The sequence below is a fragment of the Opisthocomus hoazin genome, chromosome 20 (assembly GCF_030867145.1).
Source record: "Opisthocomus hoazin isolate bOpiHoa1 chromosome 20, bOpiHoa1.hap1, whole genome shotgun sequence".
Lineage (NCBI taxonomy): Eukaryota > Metazoa > Chordata > Aves > Opisthocomiformes > Opisthocomidae > Opisthocomus > Opisthocomus hoazin.
Genome location: NC_134433.1, coordinates 14,659,612 through 14,680,630, shown reverse-complemented (window position 1 = coordinate 14,680,630; position 21,019 = coordinate 14,659,612). Strand labels below are relative to the sequence as shown.

General features: G+C 44.1%; 1 protein-coding gene across 8 annotated transcripts in view; it reads left to right on the top strand.

Moving 5' to 3' along the window:
- The window catches only part of BCAS3 (BCAS3 microtubule associated cell migration factor), a 365,129-nt gene that overhangs the window by 103,782 nt on the left and 240,328 nt on the right, over positions 1 to 21,019 (top strand). For all 8 annotated transcript variants that reach the window (XM_075440276.1, XM_075440274.1, XM_075440281.1 and 5 more), the window contains exons 14-15: positions 4,868 to 5,001; positions 15,113 to 15,377. In XM_075440276.1, coding sequence (XP_075296391.1) covers positions 4,868 to 5,001; positions 15,113 to 15,377 — 399 coding nt within the window. The remainder of the gene's footprint in view (positions 1 to 4,867; positions 5,002 to 15,112; positions 15,378 to 21,019) is intronic.

Here is a 21,019-nt window from a genome sequence, read left to right as displayed (position 1 = left end):
AAGTACCCAACGGAGATTTGCTGCTCTCTAATTTTGCCGTTCGGGCTAACCAGCTGACGCCTGGCTGAAAAGAGTTATGTTCCTACAAGGCCACAGAAGCCGTAGTGTTCAGGCTCCGGCGGATCGTGGAGAACTCTGTGTACCATCAGCAGCTTCCATCCCACCCTTCAGGCCAACCCTCATCTATCAAACCCGGGCTGAGAGCGAGCGAGAGGAAGCTCCCAGATAAACATACAGCAGCGCCTAAACTCCTAATCACGCCGGCCTTCCGCTTCCAGGCCCTATAATTAGCAGTCCTTCTTTTCCTTGTATTCCCAGTTGACGCAAATGCTTTTTGTGGCTTGGCACCTCGTTTAGGGCGTGGGCTTAGTTTATGGCCAGGCCAGAGTCTGGTTTAGTCTTCTGATACTGCAGAAATAGCTCTTAACCCACAGTCTGCATCTGTACTAGTTTTTCCTTTTATGCGTATATTGTCTGTATTTTATAACATTTCTGTCCTGAAAGAAGCTTATTGTTTCCCAGACGGAATGCATGAAAAGTAGCAAGCTGTAGATTAGGGCGAATGGATCTGTCAGGTAAAACAAAGCTTCGGTCATTTTTTTTTTTTTTTTCCATCTAGGGTATCTGTTCCTTTTAAACTGGATTTTAATCATCTCTGTGGATTTGGAAAACCACACAGTAAACCAGTCATTAATTTAACCTAGCTGCACCCTTTATATTGTGGATAAGCAAAATCAAAGTTTTTTGCAGTGAGATACATACTAAATAAAATCTGCTTCACACATACATTTCCACTGGGTTTTGTGTGTGTAAGACTTCCAATTGATTTCAGATGTTATCTGTTAAACAGGGATTAATGCCAGTTTGAAAAATAAGCAGGAAATCCTTGAGAATTATTCACTTTTCATCTATGATTATTCATACATAAAGTACATCATAAGAGAAAACATTTTGGACTGAGCTTGTGACAGCTTTAGCCCAGATTTCCGGCTGAACAGCTTTTTGGGAAACTGTCACCAGGTCTTTCAGAGAGCCGAGCCGAAGTTTCCTGCGCTGGAAAGCGAAAGTGAGGAGCGGACCAAGCTCCAAGTCCGGGTTCCGCTGCGGGGATTCGGGGATGCGGGCGGTGCGGCGGCCTGTCCTCGCGGGGAGGCGGAGGGAGGAACGAAACGGCTGAGCTGGAATCACGGAGAACTGAGGTTCTTCAGCGTGAAGTAAGGGAGCTGGAAAATACTGCACCAACCCCCAAGTCAAACGTTCTCAAACATCGGTGATTTATTGTTTGAATAACAGTAGTAAGAAAGATATTTCAATATGCTGTTTTATAAATACACATTCTTGCACATCTGTGGTATTGTGCTTGGGACCTCTGTGTTGATACAAGTTCTGCAAATATATATTTGTGTTTCAAATGCGAGTATGAAAGGTCCTCCTTTCACTTACTGAAAAATACTCGCTAATATAAGCAAAGGGCCTGTTTTCCTTCAGCTTTCATCTAATAAAATGCACTTATTGCAAACAGTGACAGACAGCAGGGTTTTAGATTAGGCATGCAAAATTGCCAAATCAGATACCACCCATCTTTCTATTTTTAAGCCAATTCCTTTCCACCCACAAATGTATTATCTTTCACCTCTGTACTCCTTCAAGTTAGCAAAAACAGGGGCGGGGAAAAAAAACCCCTGAAACCCACGAAACCTCAAAAACCCGACGGCACCGCGCATTACTGTGGACCCAAGAGCTGCGTGCGTCAGCTGGAACTGCTCAGCCCTGCCGATATGCGAGCACATTTCGCGGCTCCGCTTGCTCGCCTGCGGCCTCGCACAGGTACCGGCGTGCGCTGCAGAGATTGGGGGGACGCACGTCGTAGCGCGTGGTCCCCCGGCACGCGCTCTAGCGATGCCCTGCTCGGGCTAAGCAGGGATTACAGATTTTGGGAAAAAAAATCTTTGTGAGGAGAAGGGTGAAAATTTATCACGCCTGCGTGCGGTGGGGTTTACTGCACCATCCGCAGACACCTGCGTCTCAAGCCAGTCCTGGAAACGAGATACTGGTTAGCTAAACAAGGGGCAGCTTTGATGGACAAGCAGCGTGGTGATTCCTGTGTTTTCACTGGCTCGTGATTATTACGCAGCTTTCTGTCTCCAGCTTCCAGACAGATTTTTGGCTCGTTTAATGTTTCTTTTTTACGATCTTCATTGCACTGTACCATGTGATGGGATACACATGAAGAATGCTGTGCTCAGATCTCTGGGTGCACTCAGCTCTGCGTATGCATTTATAAAAGACTTTTAGCACTTTGGAGGAAGAAAAAAAAGCCCAACCCTAGGTTTGCTGAGGCCGCCTGCTCGCTGTTGAGAGAAGCCTGATGTCTTCATCTCTCCCAGCTTCTCTTTCCCCAAAGGTCCTTTCCATCTGGAATAAGAGCTCAGAAGGACCAAAAGCACACTCAACTTCTATATAATGCTGTGTAACGCGTGAGGAGAGACAAACATGGCAATATAGAAAATAAATCCTTACTGTGCTGAATTAGATCATTTGGAATATCGTTGCTCCAGTAATAGCGGCAGCCTAATTCTAGCACACAAACCCCTATTTGCTTCCAGGTTTCTCCACTGGAAATGCTATGTGTTACTGAGGACCGCACACTTCACCAGGAGGGAAGTGTATTTTGTGATGTTTCAGAACAGGATTAATGCAAATTGTGTGCATAATCCCACACTAAAGACTTGGCTGACTTGCACTGGAGCAACGTTAGCTGTATTTCCTATCAACACAGTCACTACAAATCAAGGAAATTGCCAGTTAAGCCAACATTAACATCCAGACCAACCTCAGCTCACATGCCTTACCGCCCAAACATAATACCCAAATGCACTCACAGCTTTCTTAGCTCCATAACAAACTCTCTTTCATTTCTAACACTCTGAATCGGAGTAACAGCCTGTAACAGTAAAAGTATGTCTGCTGGAGGGAATCTTGCTGAGGTCAGAGTTAAGATTTGTGTGAGTCTGAGGAAATGGATGTGTGCAGCGTGGGTGGCCTTGCTCGCTGTCCAAGCCCTACCAGCATCAGTGGTCAAGCTGAGAAGGGAACTTGTAGGCAATTACGTCTCTAAATGCAGTTTGGATTTCTGATTTTGTACCTGACTGCTGGTGGGGCTCGTAGACTTGAAAGTGTTTGTTTACCTTCGCGGGATCCTTACTCCCTAAGAGTGACGGTCAAGAGAAACTGAGGCATGTGCCCGTTCACGCTCACGCGAAGTCTGTGTTGGTGCTGTGCTCTCCTGTTTGGAGGCTGCAGGACCATGCTATTGCTCCCGTGAGCTGAGATGTGTGCTCGCAACCCTGCTTCAGCCTTGGAGGTCAAGGCGTTGGCTGCTGAAATGCTCCTGTTTGGGCTTAATGGAAGGGGAATTCCTGGACTGCCAAGGAGGGAAGATGCTCGGGACAGCCACCTCCTGATGCTGTGATGGTGGTTCCATAGAGAAGTTAATCTTTGTGAAGAGGGTGTTTCTCTGCTGCTCAGTACACATGAGGATTTTTTTTTTCCCAGTCTAATTCTAAAATTTTAAAAGTAGTGCACATGGTAAGACTTTAATGGTAAGGTGTGCGAGCTTTCGAACTTGTACTGTATCTATTTGTTCAGCAGCTGTGAGCAGAAGAGGAAAAGATGAATCGTGGAGCTGTGTGTAAATACACTGAGCAAATGAACAACAGCCTTTTATGACAGAGAGAAGAGAATTTATCCTTTGAATAGGTGTTGGGTAAAGTGTGGAGACCTAAGTTCTCTTCCTGAAGGAGAAAAGATTTCAGTTATGCTTTATGTGGACAACCAACACAACAGAGCTGTGTGGACATTCCTGGTTTTCTTGAAGAGATGCGATACCTTCAAAGTTATTTAAAGGCAGTTCAGTGGAGCTATTAAAACTGCTTAAATCACTTTGTACTTGAAGTTAATTAAACATTGGAGGATTACTTAAATCTCATTAATAAGCATGGTAATGTGGACAATTTTATACAGAGAAATAAATCTGGAGTTTGTTTACTGTAGTCCTAAATTCTGCCATGACTCTATGCTTTTCTTGTAGGTACAAAAATACTTCTTTTTTGGTATAAAACCTTAAACTTTTATGGCAAATAGACTTCAAATATGTTTGTAAATGTTTAAAAAATGGATTATGGACTGACATATAGCTGGAGAAAAAAGTAAATAGCATATGTAAGTTACTGCAATTCTGCTGATCTTCTAATTTAATCATTTCAGTACATCCATCAGTGACCTGTTTTCAATGAAGTTAGTATGTAATTTAATATTTCACTTGAAAGCTCTCAACTCTGATTTGCTGCCTCTCAAGCAATAAATCAGACGGTTTCTTTCATATACATTTATAAAAAAGACGCTTCTTCAGGATGGCTTTTGGTATGAGTTGTTTTGGCTGGGTTTTGATAATGTTTTCTGCTTCCAAAAATTATTACTGTGGAAACGTCAGTCTTTTTTCTGCTGGCTCTTTCCCGGTGCAGAGCGTTTCTGAGTTCCACCCTAACGTTCATCACGTCGATGCTTCCTGTTGGTCACACAAGTTCTCACTGAGAATATGCCCAGGTTTTTTAGCTGGCTTTCGTAGATTTGTGCTGTAATATGTAGTGATGCTGTTAATGTGATCTCAGTTGAAGTTCGGATTCATTTTTAGGAAGTGAATCCCTTTCAGTTCAGTAATTTTCTGCAACCATTTTCTTTTGTTTCCAGCAAACAAAATGTAAGCCACGCTAGCTTTTTTAGATAGACATTCATAAGAGTCTTCTTTTGCAGTGATTAATCTCTTGTGCTTTTGTGTTTCTTTTTTCTTTTTCTTTTTTTTACCCAGGGATGTTGCTGGTCACTACTGACACGTTAGGCCATGATTTCCATGTTTTTCAAATACTGACACATCCTTGGTCATCATCACAAAGTGCCGTCCATCATTTGTATACACTTCACAGGGGAGAGACTGAAGCCAAAGTAAGTTAAACTATTTGCTGAAGAATAATCCCCAGACACCTTATACATTTTGTGTATGTTGGCACTTTAATGTTTGTTTCAGCACACAAAGAGCCTTTCTTACGTTATAGCCACAGAAAGGATAAGAGCAGAGCGTTTAACCTGGACAATAATAAATTCTTGCCCTTTACAATGAGGTGCTGTCAGATTTATTCAGATACGACACTGCCTCCAAAGAGCCCAGATTATTAGCTGTGTTTGCGCTTAACCTTTTCTCATGTAACATGTTCGACATTTGGCTGGTGCCCGGGAAGCAACTGTCAGGGTCTGCTTGACTTTGGTGGTAAAAGCCAAAGCCAGACAATTAGAGACTTGAAAGGAAGGGTTAATCAAAGGACTGTGATCAACTTTTATCTACACTTCAGCCAAGTGGGGGAACCTGTTGGAGACTGTAGTGATACAGATTTAACTTCCCAGTTTAAAAATCCCACTCTTAAAGATGGATGAAAGATGGAAGACTAAATTAGGCTAGATTAGCAGAGGGTGAAAAAGTCTGAAATTACATTTTAAAAAATGCTTAGTGAACTGATGTACTGGTAAAGTGGAAAAAAGTGGGAGATGGCTTTTGCTAGCGTCGCTGGGATGGAAGCAGTGCAGTGTGTTATGCTCGAATCCTTTGCAGCAGTGCTTTTAGGCATCAGGAGAGCCTCACCTTTGTAGCACTGAGTAACTGTCCAAGAACCTGTTTTAAATACATAAATAAAAATGTCACCACAGGGTAAGGAATGAGTATTGCACTTGCTGATGCAATTACACGCTGAAAGCACAGACTTGTGACAGTCTGGCAGATGTAAACTGGTGTGACAGAGAGGAGCCTCGGGCACTGTGATTATGACCCTGACTCTGGAAGCTTGGATTATTGTGGTACCGCGGTTGTAGTTCCTTCAAACCATTTTTTTTCCCCATGAGTTGTGCAGTTTCCCTGAAGTTTTTTGCCTTACCTTTGTAACAAATAGAATCTGAAAGCTGCAGTTAATGTAGTAGTGGTTGATAATGTTTCAGTCTGTGAATTGAAATTACTGGTAGTTTAAATACTCTATAGCTTTGCAGCTACCGTTCTGGAAAAGTGCAGTTCCTATTACAGGCAATGCTTTACTACAGGAGGGAATAACCAATCTGGAAAGTGAGAGGAAATTAGGAAAAACTGTCCAGATGGGATAATATATATATAGTACTTGCAAGTAATTTGTATAAATAATATAAAGGATGTTGAGAGCTGCGTGTGTACGTATAGTTCTGTCATCTATTTGAGCACGTACTAGAATGTGTTTAATGTTTTAAAGTTATTTTTGTTCTACTTTCATACAAGGAAACGGAAATATCCTATAATCAGTATTGAATACCAAAGCATAGGACTCCAGTCACTAGGAACAAAGATGTTCTTCTGTTTTTTACAGCTGATAAATTTATTTTTAAGGCATACATTGGAAACCAAACATAACATGTTTTAGAGAAGAAACCTTTATTGATACACATTTTTGGGGACATAGTATTAGCATCTCTATGAAAGCATGGCACTAAAATTCTCAGAATCAACACAGTAAAGTTTTTTCCTAGTTTGCCGCATAGTTTTCATTTGGGATGTGAACAGTAGAGCTTTTGCAATGGGATAAACCAGAGAAAACTCTAACCAGTCTGAGGCATATTGGTGGATTTCACAATTCCCTTGATAATTAAACTATCCAGCAACAGTACCGCATTGGTACCTGTGATTCTCAATACATATCTATCATTTAAAAGATTTATATAATATGGTGGATGGTTTTACTTTTTCTTTTGGAGCAACAGTACTGTAGTTGTTTAGCGAGAAGAGTAGTATGTGGTGCTGTTCTTTTGTTCTGTATATTTCATGTATCAGTAGCATTAGACAAGAATTTTGGAGACTGTTCAATTTAAAATCCTTAATGCAGAAATTCTGAGACACACACTGGAAGCCTCTGTACCTCCCTTCTTGGTTAGAATAGTATTTATACCTTTACAACCAGACTTTTTTCTTTTTTTCCCCAGTTTAAAGCTAATTGTGAATCAAGGCCACTGGTCTTACAGGTCACCTTCTGTACTGGAGCTATAAAAAGCCCTAATTTGTGTTGATGGACATGAGTGATTATCAGTGTCAAAATTTGTGTAGCTAGTACCCATTATAAATTGTTTAAACATCATCATTATGCCCTTGTTATATGTGGTATTTTAACGTCCATACTGAAATCATTTGCTTTCATACATGAGATTCCGGCCAATAGAGCTTTGCCACACATTTCCCAAAATATCCGTCTTTCGCAGTCTGATGCAGGATTTTGCTTTTCTTGCTTTGTGATCTATTAGCGTGTTTCTTGCAAATCCTTGTTACTGATACTATAGGGCCAGTTAGATCATTGACAAAGAGCTGGCAGATGGGTAAGGTTTATGAAAGTTTGACATACTTCTGTCTAAGCTGCCGGACACCAGGAAGCTGTCTGGATGGGATCATTGCCCATGCACGAATCGACTGTAGGACACTGTAAGCCCCATTTTTCCAAGAAGTGTTGAATCTGCAGTGTATGCTTTGTGTAATAATGTGGCACACCAGTTTTGCTTTGAGAGCAGCAATCTGGGAACCGTATATACTGACGTTCCAAATGTTGACAGGTGCATCTGGTGCTATACCAACGTTTGCATGAATTTCCCCCAGTTTAAATTTTACCAGCCCTGGGGCAGCCCCTTTTGCAGGGCTGCGGAGCTCCCGGTCCCCGTTCTACCTTGTCTTTAGCGGCTGGAGGGCAGACCAGTAGCTCGGTGTTCCTCATCTGTCCCCTAAGAGAAGGTGATGGAATTCCCCCCTGTCATTCATATACAGGAGCATCTTCAGTGGATTTAGTTGTATGCTGAATGTATATTGAAGAAAAAGAAGCAAATGGTGTTTTCTGATCGATTTACTGCAATCAAGCAGTGTCTCTAAGTCGCCCACGTCTTTCTACTGAGTCAGATGTATTAGCCAGATGGTTACTTTGACTTTGTAAACCTGAAGAATATAAGGTCCATCCTGCATTTGTTTTTCTGAATTCCAGATGAATTCTGGTTTGGGGTTGAGAAGTTGCAGTGTGAAAGACCATTTCTGCATTTTCCTGACTGCTTCTGAAATACAGAGACACTGGCTGGGAAGAGGTCTTATAGGGGTTTTGTCTGCTTTTATGACACCAGGATCTTGTCCTTAGCCAGGGTTTGTGTAAGCATTCGCAATGACTTACCCAGTGTCACTGAACTCACACCGTTAATGAGCGGGATAAAAGAGAGACTTTCTATTTTGGTTTTTATAAAAAGAAAAATGACAATTGATTTTAATACAGAGTGCTGTGTTTGCATTGGCAGTCCATCCCGATAGCCATGCTTTTGCTGTCTGTAACAGTTCTGCTGGGTGGCGGGGGACGGGGTGAGGCTGCTGAAGGCTGAAGATGCTGCTGACCGCAGGCTGTGCTGGTGTCCGGTGGGTGTTCAGTGTGTGGTCAGATGCACGCTCGGAACAGCTGCCCGTCGTGTGTCCCTGGAGCGGTGTCCAGAGGCACCTGCGTGCCATTTTCCAGGTTTTTTTGTCAGTGATCTTCTTTTAGGGTGCGTCTGCCCTGCCGGTCCGCTTGGCGTTGGCTTCGGGGCGCCGAGGGAGATGTAGGTGCTGTGCTTGGTTCGGTGGGGTCTGTGAGCTTCCGTGCCCCTTGGCACGGAGTTCAGGGTGGGTGGTAGTACTCTCCCTGGCTGTTCACAGCTAGTCTTCGTAACATGGTTTTCCTTTTCTCTTTCTGCATGCTTTGAACAGTGAAACAGAGTGTTACTGAGTTTTAAAGTGGTGCACTGCAAGTCTGTGGTGTGTTTGCTGACTTTGAGCAGCAAATACAGTCAGAAGCCCTGTCTGCTGCATAAAACATTGCGTCGGGACTGTGAGGATCGCTCAGTTCCTAACAAAGCCACTGACTGCTTTGTGCAACTCAGATGAAGATGGGTTAAGATGGAAGCGGACCTCTGTCTCACGAGGGAATTGCGAGGACAGCGGCCATGAAAGAATGTGAAGTGCTCAGATGCTGCATTGCTTGGAGTGATGCGAGACCCAAGGTCACAACATTCACAGCTGCTTTTCTGCCAACACAGACAGAAGTCACTGTTTCGGTTACACTGGGTTAATATCTTTTAGTCTTTAAGTGCCACTTAAGCTTTAGAATTTTTTCTTTTTACTGAAGAGAGCAAACCCCAGTGTGCGTGGCGCGCCGTGTTACATTGCGAAGGTGCGTCGCAAGCGCCGGTGGTGTTTAACCGTGCTGGAGAGAGAGCTGAAGCTCGCGGGGGATCCGTGCTTGCACAGTTCGGCTGTAAAGGGAAAAAATGTGCCTGTGTACATGGTGCACAGTTTGGTTAAGGATGCATTTTCTTGTCCTACAGCTCTTGCATCGTAAGTCAACCCTTACTGCACTGATATTTCTATCCAAGAACATTTTGGAAGGTTTTTAATGAAAGGATAGCACGTTCTGAACCGAGGAAGCTCGTTTACTTGCAGATGAAAGTCAGACTGTCACCTGATGATCCTTTTTCTTTGATCTGAAATTGTAAACAGAAAAAAAAATCCCTGAAAACAGTATTATCTCAGCCTAGAACAAATAAACGTGATGATAGCATCGGTGGGCTGGTGGCCAGGGCCCACTGTAATCTTTTACGCTGTCAGACTTTTGTTATTCTGACTCTCCAGCCGCGGTTACAACTGACTGCAGTCAGCGTAGGTAAACAGAGGGGATGATAAAAACATTCCAGCATGGGCTGCCGCAGAACATGTGCAATTTTACGCTTTCATAGGGAATGCGTGAATGTTTTTGTGACGTGATTTCAGAGACTGTTCAAGGCTGTGGCCTGTGCCATGTCCAGCGAAACGTTGGGGCCGTTTACAAACATTGCATCTAAACCTCCATGGTTACTAGAGATTCCTTCCTACCTTCTGACATGTGTATGTAGTTGCAATTATTGAAATAGTCTCCGGAAGAGAGACTTTCTTATTTCTAGGAAAAAAATCTGGGACAGTCTTGAAAGAGTAAAGATTGATTTAGGGAAGTTGATCAGTCTTTGATGGAAGCAGACAGTAAGAAACTGCTGCAATTAGAAGCAGCGTAACTGCCTTGAGGAGACGGAGCTCTAAGCAGAGCGGCGTTGGCAATTTCTGTTATTAATAGAGAGCAGCTGCCCTGGCTGAAGGGCCCTGCTTGAAAGTCTCCCCGTGCCCGGGTTCTGCCGCTGGTTTTATGCAGAACCGCCAGCAGTTTCGACGACTCGGGGAGACAGAGTTGGGTCTGTGTGGGTCTGATAAATCACATTGTGTGGCCCATGATTTTATTATTTTTTCATTTGTGTTTGTTGCTACATCATTTCCTTAATTTCCTCAAGCAAAAAAATTCAAATACAGAGCAGTTTTCTAATCTGTTTTGACCCTTGCCTCCTCAGTACTGCCGCTCTTTCTCGTTGTTTAATGACACTGGTTTTTTATTTCTGCCATCTCCCTGCACAGCGTAATTAAATACTTCAGTCGTGTCCTTCAGACAACGGCGTGTTTTCTCTGTGACATTGCATGGTGTGCATGAAACTGGGTGAAGTTCCCGTTGCGGGGATGTTAGCCATGCTTCATGCTTGTTTCATTTCACTATTGAAGTTTAATTTAATGCAGCGAAATGCCCAAGAATATACATGTTGTATACTCGCCACAACTGAAAACAAGGCACTAGGAAAAAAAAACCACAAGAGCCCTAGGCAGATCAAAATGCATTTTAATAGTTGTTTTGTGTAATCGCTATGAAAATGCACGGTTCGGTGTTGTGAGCTTGGTTTTCTGTTGCGTTACGCACGCGCGTCAGGAGTGGGCCTGCCTGGGGAGGTGCGGTGATAGCCGGGAAAGCTGCTTCTCCTTGCTAAGAGCAGCAGTGGTAGCGCAGAGCTCAGCGCTGTGCAGCAGTGAGGACAGTGCTCGCTGCTGGCAGCGCTGAAAGGCGGCGGCTGGCTCTGGGCTGCCCGTCCATCCCCGGAGGGGAGCTTCGCGGGGTCGCTGCCCGTCCCGTGCCATGGCCTGTGCCCTCAGCCGCTCCTCTGCCTGGCCCCTTGGCATCGGCGGCGTTGAAAAGCAGGTCTCTCTCTGCTGCCCTTACTTCTGGTTTGTTTGCTTTCAGTTATGGCTTGAATTTTTAAATTCTATTTGTTTTGGAGCTTGAGGAACCACACTGCTCACAAACTAGGAGGAAGAACTGGTAGTAAAGCTAGGAGAAAGCACTGACGTTCCCACAAAAGTACTTAGTATTGAAATTTAAAATATCTTAAAGGTTCCCAAGTTAAACAAAATCTCAGGTCTATAATTCCCTTTACTGGCTCAGACAGAAGAGGATAGATAAAATGTAGAAGTACAGACAGGAATATTAAATCTGATGTTAAGCTTGAGCTAGAGAATGAACTTTGCATCGTGAGAGATCTGGCGTGCTTTGTACTTTATTAACATATATCTGTAAACACTATGGGGTCTTGATTGATCTTTGGTATCTAAACATGACATCATAATTAGCAACAAATCCAGAAATGTATTATAAATACTTGAAATAATAGTACATTAACCTAAAGGACAGCAATCAATTGCAACGCTTAGCATAAACTCGAAAACCACTAATGGGCCACTGTGCAGTGTGTTGATACTACAAGCAGTCGAGAACTCTGTGCGATGTACTGTAACGGCGTGGTGGAGAACAGCAAGGCTGATGGGATAATTTATATATTCTTTCTCAGGGACACACACAGCTGATTTTTTGAAGTAGTTTCCGAGCCTGCCGTGATGAACGTTCTCCTTTCAGCGTGGTCCGCTGCTTTCTTCCAGGTCTCCTGGAAAGTCACGGACTCCTTTGCATTGCACGGATGGATTTGTGCTGTTCTGATGTGAATGCATTTAATTCATGCCCTGCTATAAAATTGGAAATATGCTCTGAATTACCTCCTTGAACTGCCTGTTGTACTGCTTCTCATCAGGTATCTGTGACAGGCAAATGAGGCCATTGCTGGGACTGGTAGGAGATAGGTAGAGTTACAGCGTGAGTAACGGTGCTTCCAAAATACTTTTTGTTGCTGCCCAGTAGGCTTTCCTAGCTGTATTCCCACAGATCTTCATTCATTTCACACTCATCTGTCAACACTTTTTTTTTCTTGTTATTACTGAGTCTTTAAAACCTGTTTGTTCTCTGCCTCTGTGGTTTCAGCCGTATTTGAAGTAGCCGTGACCCTGATACCTGCTCTCCAACTGCAGCCATGTTTGGGATCGGTAGTTTAAAGAGAACTTTTTGGATTATGTTGTTCCAAACTTTCTTCCTGGAGATCAGGAATACTTTTTTTTTATTTCTGTGTAATGTTTACATTGAGGAAAAAAACATCCTGTGGTGATGGTCTCCCGGTTTCTTGGCTGGCCGTGTCGTCTGCCAGGGCAGTTGTGTGTTTTCAAAACAACATAATCCTAAGGATGCGTACTGAAAACGGAGGGTTAATATAGAAACATAGACATTTCTGCTGCGCTGTACAGTGAGATACAATTTTTTTGTCCTCTATCATCTCATAGAAACGACCTCTAAAAATGCTCTACCAAGTAGCAGAAGAAGAGGGTACGTGGCAGATGTGAGTGAAAGCAGTGATTTCAGGAGTTTGGCTGTGAAATCAGTTGAAGTGCAGGGGGAAAGAGATGGAAGAGGCACAGGCGGCCTGAGCCTGCCCTGTGAACACGGCTCAAAGGCGTCCGTTCGCGGGGAGGTTTGTGAATCCCTCCCAGACAGCCGGGGTTTCAGGGGAGAACGCTCCGCTGCGAGGAGCACGGAACTGTAGCGCAAGGCACAGCTCGCTGGTGTTGGAGGCACGGAGCGAGCGAGCGGAACAGCAGAGAGGAAGGAAGAGAAAAGCTGTTTTCTTGAGGCTGGGACGGACAGATGGTTCTAGAGATCAGGAGGCGAGTTTAAAGCTGGGTCTAGAATGAATACCAAATATTTGGAAAGCAGTGCTGTGTTCAGAGGGCTCACAGCTAACGGCGAGCATGGCCATTCTTTGTGTTGCTAGAAATTAGAAAACAGAGACTTTGATAGGATTCCAACAGCCTGAAGAATTTTATTATATTAGTGATCTTTCTGTTGTATCTGAGAATGGCAATTTGTGTGGTTCTTGTGTTTGATTTTGACCAGTAGAAATTGCCTCTTTAAACAGCGAGTGTCTAAATACTCTTGGTGCCATCGTTTTGCTCTGACTCCACGGCTTCGGGGTTTCTCTTTTTGGCTCCTGTTAATCGCTGTGGGGTCTCCAGTCCTTTTGGAGCAGTCTGTTAAGGTGAAACGCTTTGCAGGCACACTCGGAGCCCTGAGTGCTGTGCCTTGCCGTCAGGAGTACCGGACTCAGCGGAGGTGCCGAGCCCGTCGGGTTTGGGGGAGGTGGTTCCGCCGTGCCACGAGCAGCTCCGTGGGTCCGGCACCGGAGGTGGAGAGCGCAGGTGTGCGGCGCTGGGTTTCGGTTTATCTGGGTAATGGCGATGAAGCATTTCGTGTCGTGACAGTCTGTCAGCCGAATATCTTGTCACAAGTCACGAGACTTAAATCCTGTTTTTTATCTCGAAAGCTTCAGGGCGCAGTTGGAAACTTGCGCTTTGATGAGTACTGGCTGCTTTTGTCTGGAATAGCTGGAGTGCATTTCTGAAATATTTGTCAAGATTTTATCAGTGTTTACTCCAATTTGAGTACCTAGTGTATTGTAAAACTGGCTTCAGCGACAGCTTAAAGAATTTTATTTAGTTTATGCTGTTTAATAATATAATGAAAACTAATCCTTTGTCTATATGATTGTTTGCTGTGTTAAATCCCACTTGCGTACATAGTTCTTTTTAGGCAGCTTTTACCTTTAAAAACATTTTTGGAAGAATTGTTTTGGGGGTTTTCATTCTATGATAAATCATTTTAACCTAGACTACTTGTTTTCTTGAGTTGTCTGCCAGTACAGGGTTGGAAACAATCTCTCTTTTAAAGCATTCCTTCAGGAACAGGAATTTGCTTTCCATCAAAGTGTTGTGTAAAGCACACATAAAAGAGAATTAAATCCTGTTGGACTTCGTATCTGAGATCTATGCAAGGAGTAACTATAGTAGAAACTATTTAACTGTATTTTCATATTTGCTTCAAGACTGACCATTTTAAGTTACAATAAGACGTTTTCTAAAGTGGTGGATAAGTACTCATATGCATAAGAAGAAATCTAACTGGGGTCTTTCCTAGGACTTTAATAGCTGATTAATCAAGATTGTTACATGTAAAATGGAGTGGGTTTATGCAGAGAAATGGCCAAAGTTGTTCAGTTTCTTCCTGACAAAATTTTAAAACCACAAAAGAACATAGGTCCAGAGATACCTGGATGAATGGCAATTCCACTGAGGGATAAGCTGGTAGGAGCAGGATTAGAGACCATTGTAGGCAGCTTTTGAAAACACTGGCCGCTGATTTTTGGCTTGTTAAGTAATGTAGGACGTGGTATTTCTGTTGACTTAAAATGCAGTTTTGAGTGCCAGTATTTGTCAAAATCAAGCCCAGTGGTGAGACGTCTCTCTTCTTCTCATCCCTCCCTTTTCCCCTTTCTGGGTAATCTCTAAAAATTAAAGTAAACAAGCAAATAACAAACCATGTAGTTGCAATGATGTCCCAACTCTTTTTTAGAGCTAAATTCGATTCGAAAATTACACCAAACTCTTGTGGCTTGCTGTAGTACTTTGCAGCATGGTTTGTTTTCATAAATTCAGGCCTGTTGAAAAGAAAATTCTCAGAATATTTTGAAAAGTACACAAAATTTGGAACTGGGTATTATACTGCAGCTTGTATTTATAATATTTACTGAATATATACTGAATACTAAGTTCATGGGTATATACACAAAAATTCAAGTTATTGCATAAACTTAGGGGGTTTTATTCACATTTCCAATAAAGATTTGTGCCTGTTCAAAACACGACAGCCCATTCCCTTTGTCAGACGTGCGTACGTTGGTGACTCCATTCCCATGTCGCTCCTCTCTTTTCTAGGTACAGGATATCTCCTTCAGCCATGACTGCCGCTGGGTTGTGGTCAGCACGCTCCGTGGCACTTCCCACGTTTTTCCTATCAATCCTTACGGCGGCCAGCCCTGTGTCCGGACACACATGTCACCCCGCGTGGTAAATCGCATGAGCCGATTCCAAAAGAGCGCAGGGTTGGAAGAGATCGAGCAAGAGCTGACAACTAAGCAAGGAGGACGCTGCAGCCCTGTTCCAGGCCTCTCAAGCAGCCCGTCTGGCTCACCGCTCCATGGTAAATCCCTTTTTTTTCCTATTTTCTTCTCATTTACATTGTCAAGAAGCCTTTCCCTTGAGTCGTTAACACCCATGTCCTCTAAGATGCTTCTGTACCTGCTGTCTAGCTGCCTGACTCAAAAGGATTTGGTTCCTAAATACCTTTTGAGACGCTGACCTAAAGATCTTCAGAGTCTCCCAGCGTCACGTTTCAGCAGTGTTGCCTACCAGCCTGAACAAATGAAACGCTGATTTTGCTTGAGATTGCAAGAATTGATTTGATTCGTTCTATTTGCCCAAGTAGTTTATGCCACTAAAAAATGAGTTTCATAAAATACGGCGCTGCAGGTATTGCGCAAAAGTATGTGACGTATACAGATGTTACAGGAATGAGCCAAGGTGTAAACACTTCAGAAAGACAGTTCTAGTTTTGCAGCTTGCATAAGTAAGCCATGCTATCACAGATGTGTTAATAATTTCTACTCTCAACTGAAAGTTTTGGGGTCTTTAGGTTTCAAGATTTGTCTCCATCTAGCACAAGGTCAGTAATCCAGTCAAATTCAAATGCAGTTACCTAGAATTCTCCCTGCTCATCGGCCTCGATGGTCATGAAGCACATCTGGATCTCCACAATAATTAGCGCTTGAGGAGAAATGTGGAAACTAGGCAGTGGGAAGTGGATGGCCTAGAGTTTTGTCCACTTTTGTGTGTGTGTGTGTGTGTGTGTGTGTGTGTGTGAGCAGTGTGCCAAATAATGTGAAAGGATAAATAAATCTGTAAGAATTGATCTGTACATCCTACTACTGTGGTGGACTTGCTTCAGTGAAACTACAAGCATGTGAAGGGGAGCCTCTGAAAAAGGTTCAGAAATGATCGTTGTCCCAGCTTCTTCAGTTTTGTCTTTGCCATTCTTTTTGCCCTGCTCTTGCACGAGGTCTGTACCAGAAGCTGCTTGCTTTGGATTCAGGATTTGCTGCATCCTTACCCCTCCTTTCTGCTACGAGGAAGTCACAGCTTCCATTGAAGTGGCAGTTTAAATAGCAGTTTGGTACGGGTAGCCACCCTTTCCCAGTCTGAGAGCATTAAAAATGGCAAGGAACAGTCGCTCTTCCCTGCTTACGAGCAGGATTAGAAGTGCTTTTGAAAGCCCAACTGTGTGCTGTAGTAGTCAACATCTTTGCTGCTATAGAGAGAACCTTTGTGGGATTTCCAAATCAAAGGAACGTTTTTCTGACTTGTTGATTGCTAAGGGAACCGGACTTGTCTCAGAAGCAGCCTCTGTATTGTCTCCTTTCTTTGGACTTTTCTAAACGAAGGTTTCTGCATAACGGTTCTGGAGCCACGCTCTCCTGCCTAGAGCTGCTGGAAGGCACCCAAAACGTGATCGGTGGTGTCCTCCTCCTCGGAGACATCTGTGTATCTACCATTTTACTTTCTCTCTCAGCGTACAGCAGCTGCGTGTCAGGCTGGGGAGCACTGTGGAGGTTTACCATGGCACATCCAACCCCTTGGAACCGTTGGCACCACGGGCAGGAGAGGAAGGACTGTCAATTTGTGTAGCTTTCATCCAGCCCATTCGGTTTTCTGGCAAGGGAAATGGCAGGAAGTTGTTGCCTGTAGAGTACTCCTAGGTACATCTGAAGTTTTGAATAGATGTGAGACTTTTTTATAAAGAAGAAACAGCAGTTTCCTTTGCTCGAGGATCCGCAGGGGTGGACAGATTTTTCTAGGCAGGCGAAAGCCATGCATGGACCAGTTACTGAGAAAAGGGAAACAGCGTTTGTGGGAGTGCTGGGAGATTTTTAAGGTTTCAGTTTGCAAATGTCTGTCTTGAAATATAATGAATAAATAAATAAGATTTTTTTAAATATCCTTGTGCAGTTGTCTTTGCTTGAAAATTAGCTCCTTGTAAAGAATTAGCTCCATTTGAGGGCTGCAGATGGACACTGAGAATTAAGGCGGGAAGGGAGCTGTGTCTTCTGGAGAACTTCACACAGATTGGGTGCATCGCTTACTCACAGTGTAGAAGAGCTTGGAGCTGGACGCGTAGTAAGCCTGTGCGTTGGTAACTTGTGAACCTCCAGATGAAACTTTTCGGTGAGAAAGTTGTGGGGCTTGTGTTGAGGAGTTGGTGGAGATGTCTTCAAACAGATCTCAGGCAAAAAGATAAAGTTGTTTGGCTTTAAATAATCAGTTTGGTAAAAATTGTAACTTTTTAGTAATATTATTGTTGCTTTTTCATTCCAGTAGTATCTTAGTTTACCTGGCTGAAGGCAGGCAGGACGTTGAACCATATTATATACCTTTTATAAAAAGCCATTTATCATCAGCTGGGAAAAAGAAGAACTGAAGTTCACAGTGATTTTCCGTGGAGGGATTTTGTGTGCGTGTGCGGCAGCTGGGTTAGCCAGACACTGGTGATTATTTTAATTTGTCAACTAAGATGTGTTTGCTCAGATTGTAACAGCTCCTTATCATATTATAATGTTAAATTATTGTTGTTTGGAGGAGCTCCGGCAGCCTGGTGACAGGACTCCGTACTCGGAACAGAAAAGAGCAGTTCTGGGTTGAAATCTTTGCTTTGCTTTTAACCTAATGTGTGACTCTTGGTAAATGTGATTCAGCTGATTTTGCCTACCAGCTTTCTACTCTGTAACAAGAAGAATAATCTCTGTGTTCCCCATGTGTAGAATGACTTGAAGTTTGTAGTTCTCTTCAAGAAGGATAACCCTTACTCTCCTTAATTGTCCCTCTAAATGCAGCTGCTGAGAATGGGAACAGCCCCAGCGATGGTGTCCCGGAGAGCACCGTTGCCCTGGGACAAGCTGTCGATGAAGCGACAGATTCAGAGAAGACTGGGGTGAACTGATTTTATTTCAGGAGGAATTTTTGGTGTGGAGTCGTGTCATCATGATTTTCCTCTTACGTCCTTTTTAATCTAGGGAAGTTTTTACAAACCCAAGGCTAGAAAAAACTGCTGTTAATCATTCTGCCAGTGTTTCTTTCGCCTGACATTAGCCTTGCTACAGCTTAGGCCAGAAGACCGGACTGCTGTGAGCAAAGCGCTTGCTTGTTATCTTCTTTTTTGATTAGCAGTTGTAACCTATTGATGTTAACTTGCGATTAGCTTTTGTTCTTGTAAATATTTTCCCAGTTCAGACTTTGTAACATTTCTCTCACTTGTTTTTCAACTCCCAGTTTCAAAATGAAACTGTTTGCTGTGTCTATAGTAGCAAGGCAATCTATTTACGTTTTGTTGGAGTACCCTACGAACTGTTCACCCAGGCAGTGCAAGCCTTTACTGGGGCCGGGGATGGTTTCATTCCCGAATGAATCGTAGCTGGGCTTAGTTCTTTCCAGCAGAATGAAGGAAACTCTGAAATAGAGGATGATAAGGAGAGGTTTCCTTTGGACCTTTTATAGCTCCCACAGATTTTGTTAATCCAGCGAGGTGGTGTTTTTGTCATTCCCTCGGATTGCCAGCGTGCGTTGTCAGTAATACCGGAGTTAGGCTGGGATCCCTGGATGGGCTTGTACTGTTAGAAGACGGTTACGACAGCAGTAGGTTGTGGGGCTGAAGAAGAGGGTGGAGTATGGCCTTGTGTGACCTCATTACTTGTGTAGAACGGGGTTTGTGGTACTTACCTGTCTCGCAGGTACACTCTGTGGATTAATGGATGAGTAGTTACAACAGAACTATGTCCTTGATTATACAAACATGTATCTTCAGGACACCTATATGTGAATAGCAAGGGGCATTTAGCTGGAAAAATGTAATGCTTTGCCTGGAAGATTGAAAGCTCTGTATAACTCTTATTATTTTTCTTCTGCAAATTAAAATTTACAGTATCTTATTATTTCTTGCACCACCAGTAAGTTAAAGTCTCTCTAGCTCTACCCAGAGTTTTTTCTGTTGCTGACTGCAGGAATTTCCAATATCAGAGCAAACAATAATATAGTAAGTACTATAGCCAGACATCCACACCTACTAAAAACATTCAATAATAGAGTGACGCTCTCTGAATTTGCCTTGTCATTTTGTTGGGGATTGGAGTATTTATTTGGCTGGTGTAGTTTTGCCAACAGGCCATTCCTAATACATGGTGGTTCTGTTTCGCGTTTAGTACCTATGCTGAAATGGAGTACGTGATTTTAGAGTTACGAAAAGCCGTGTTGTTCTGTGTATATTGCATTCAGGCTTGTACTTAGCTTTTTATAAATATTTTAGTGTAGCACATTTTTCATTGCAAAATATTTTAATCTTAAAAATCCAAAAGGTTTCCTCTCGCTTTTCCTTCATTTGTTACAGTCGCAACAGGATTAAAATCCAAGCATAAAACTAGAAGTTTGATAAACATGCAGTCCGAGATGCTTTAAATATTTTCACGTTACTTTTCGCTATTTCCCAGAGTGAAAATCCTTTTACTAGAAGAATTCTTATGGGAAAGCAGAGTTGAAAGGACTGACATCACCAGCCCTTCCTGAAAAACAGATTGGTTTCCTTTAAGTAACACTCACTTAAGAAACCACCTATTTAGAGAGAGGCAGACAAAAATAGTTTCAAAGAAAATTAACTGTATAATAACTTATAGCACTGGAGGGCAGTTCCTTCCAAAAGCTGAACTCGAGAGCTGGCACCGTGGCCACCGCTCGGAGAAAGCTGCCTGGGAAGTCTCCGTGGCTCGAATTCTTTGGGGAAGTCTCTGCTGAGCTTTAGTTGTTCTCTCTGGGAATTGTAGCTTCGAGAGAGAGAAAGCAGTTTTTATAAATGTGTAGAAACAAGACAGCAAGCTGCAGAATGGGTCTGGTGATGGGGTTTGGGTGCAAAATGGGCCCGGTGACAGGGTTTAGGTGCAGAATGGGCCCAGTGACAGGGTTCAGGTGCAGAACGGGTCCGGTGACGGGGGTTTGCTGCAGAATGGGCCCGGTTATGGTTTTTTTAAAGGTGCTTCTGACGTTCCGCCGGGGCTGCAGCCCTCACGGCCCCGCCGCTCGGGTCGGTCCCCGCTCCCGTCTCCGTTCCGCCGCCGCAGGGCAGAGACGTCCTGCAGGGGGCGCCCTCCCCCCGGCCCTGGTGCCGCCGCCGCGGGGCGGAGCCGGGCGCTGCCGGGGCGGGGGGTGATGCTGCCCGGGGCCGGGGCCTGGTGTCCGGGGCCGGTGCCCGGGGCCCGGGGCCGCTGCTCTGCGCGGTGCTTTCCCCGGGAGAGCCCGCCGCGCGGCTGTCCGTCGCTGGTTGCACAGCGCTGGCTCCCGGCGGCCGCCCCGGGCGCGCCGGGTGTTGTGGGGCGGGTCGAAGGCCCTTGCCGAGCAGCGGTAGCAGGAGCAGGCCTGCTTTGTGAACCCGGGAGGAACTTCCAGCGCGGTCGCTGAGCGGCTCGGGCTCGGGCTCGATGCCCTTAAAGGTCTTTCCCAGCCGAAGTGATGCTGTAAGCCCTCCACGTTCGCTGGGCGATGGGCAGCCCAAACCGCCTGGCGAGTCGCTCGGGTCCACGCTCCCGTCTGGAGTTTGTCTTTACCTTCTGAAGGCAATTGGGGGGGAAGAAAAAAAAAATTACTTTACCTGGTGGGAATTTTCTGCTAACAACTTCCAGAGACCGTGACTTCTTGCTGGAAAGGTCCCAGGGCTGGGCGCAGGCTCCCGGCTGTGGCCGCGCGCGCAGC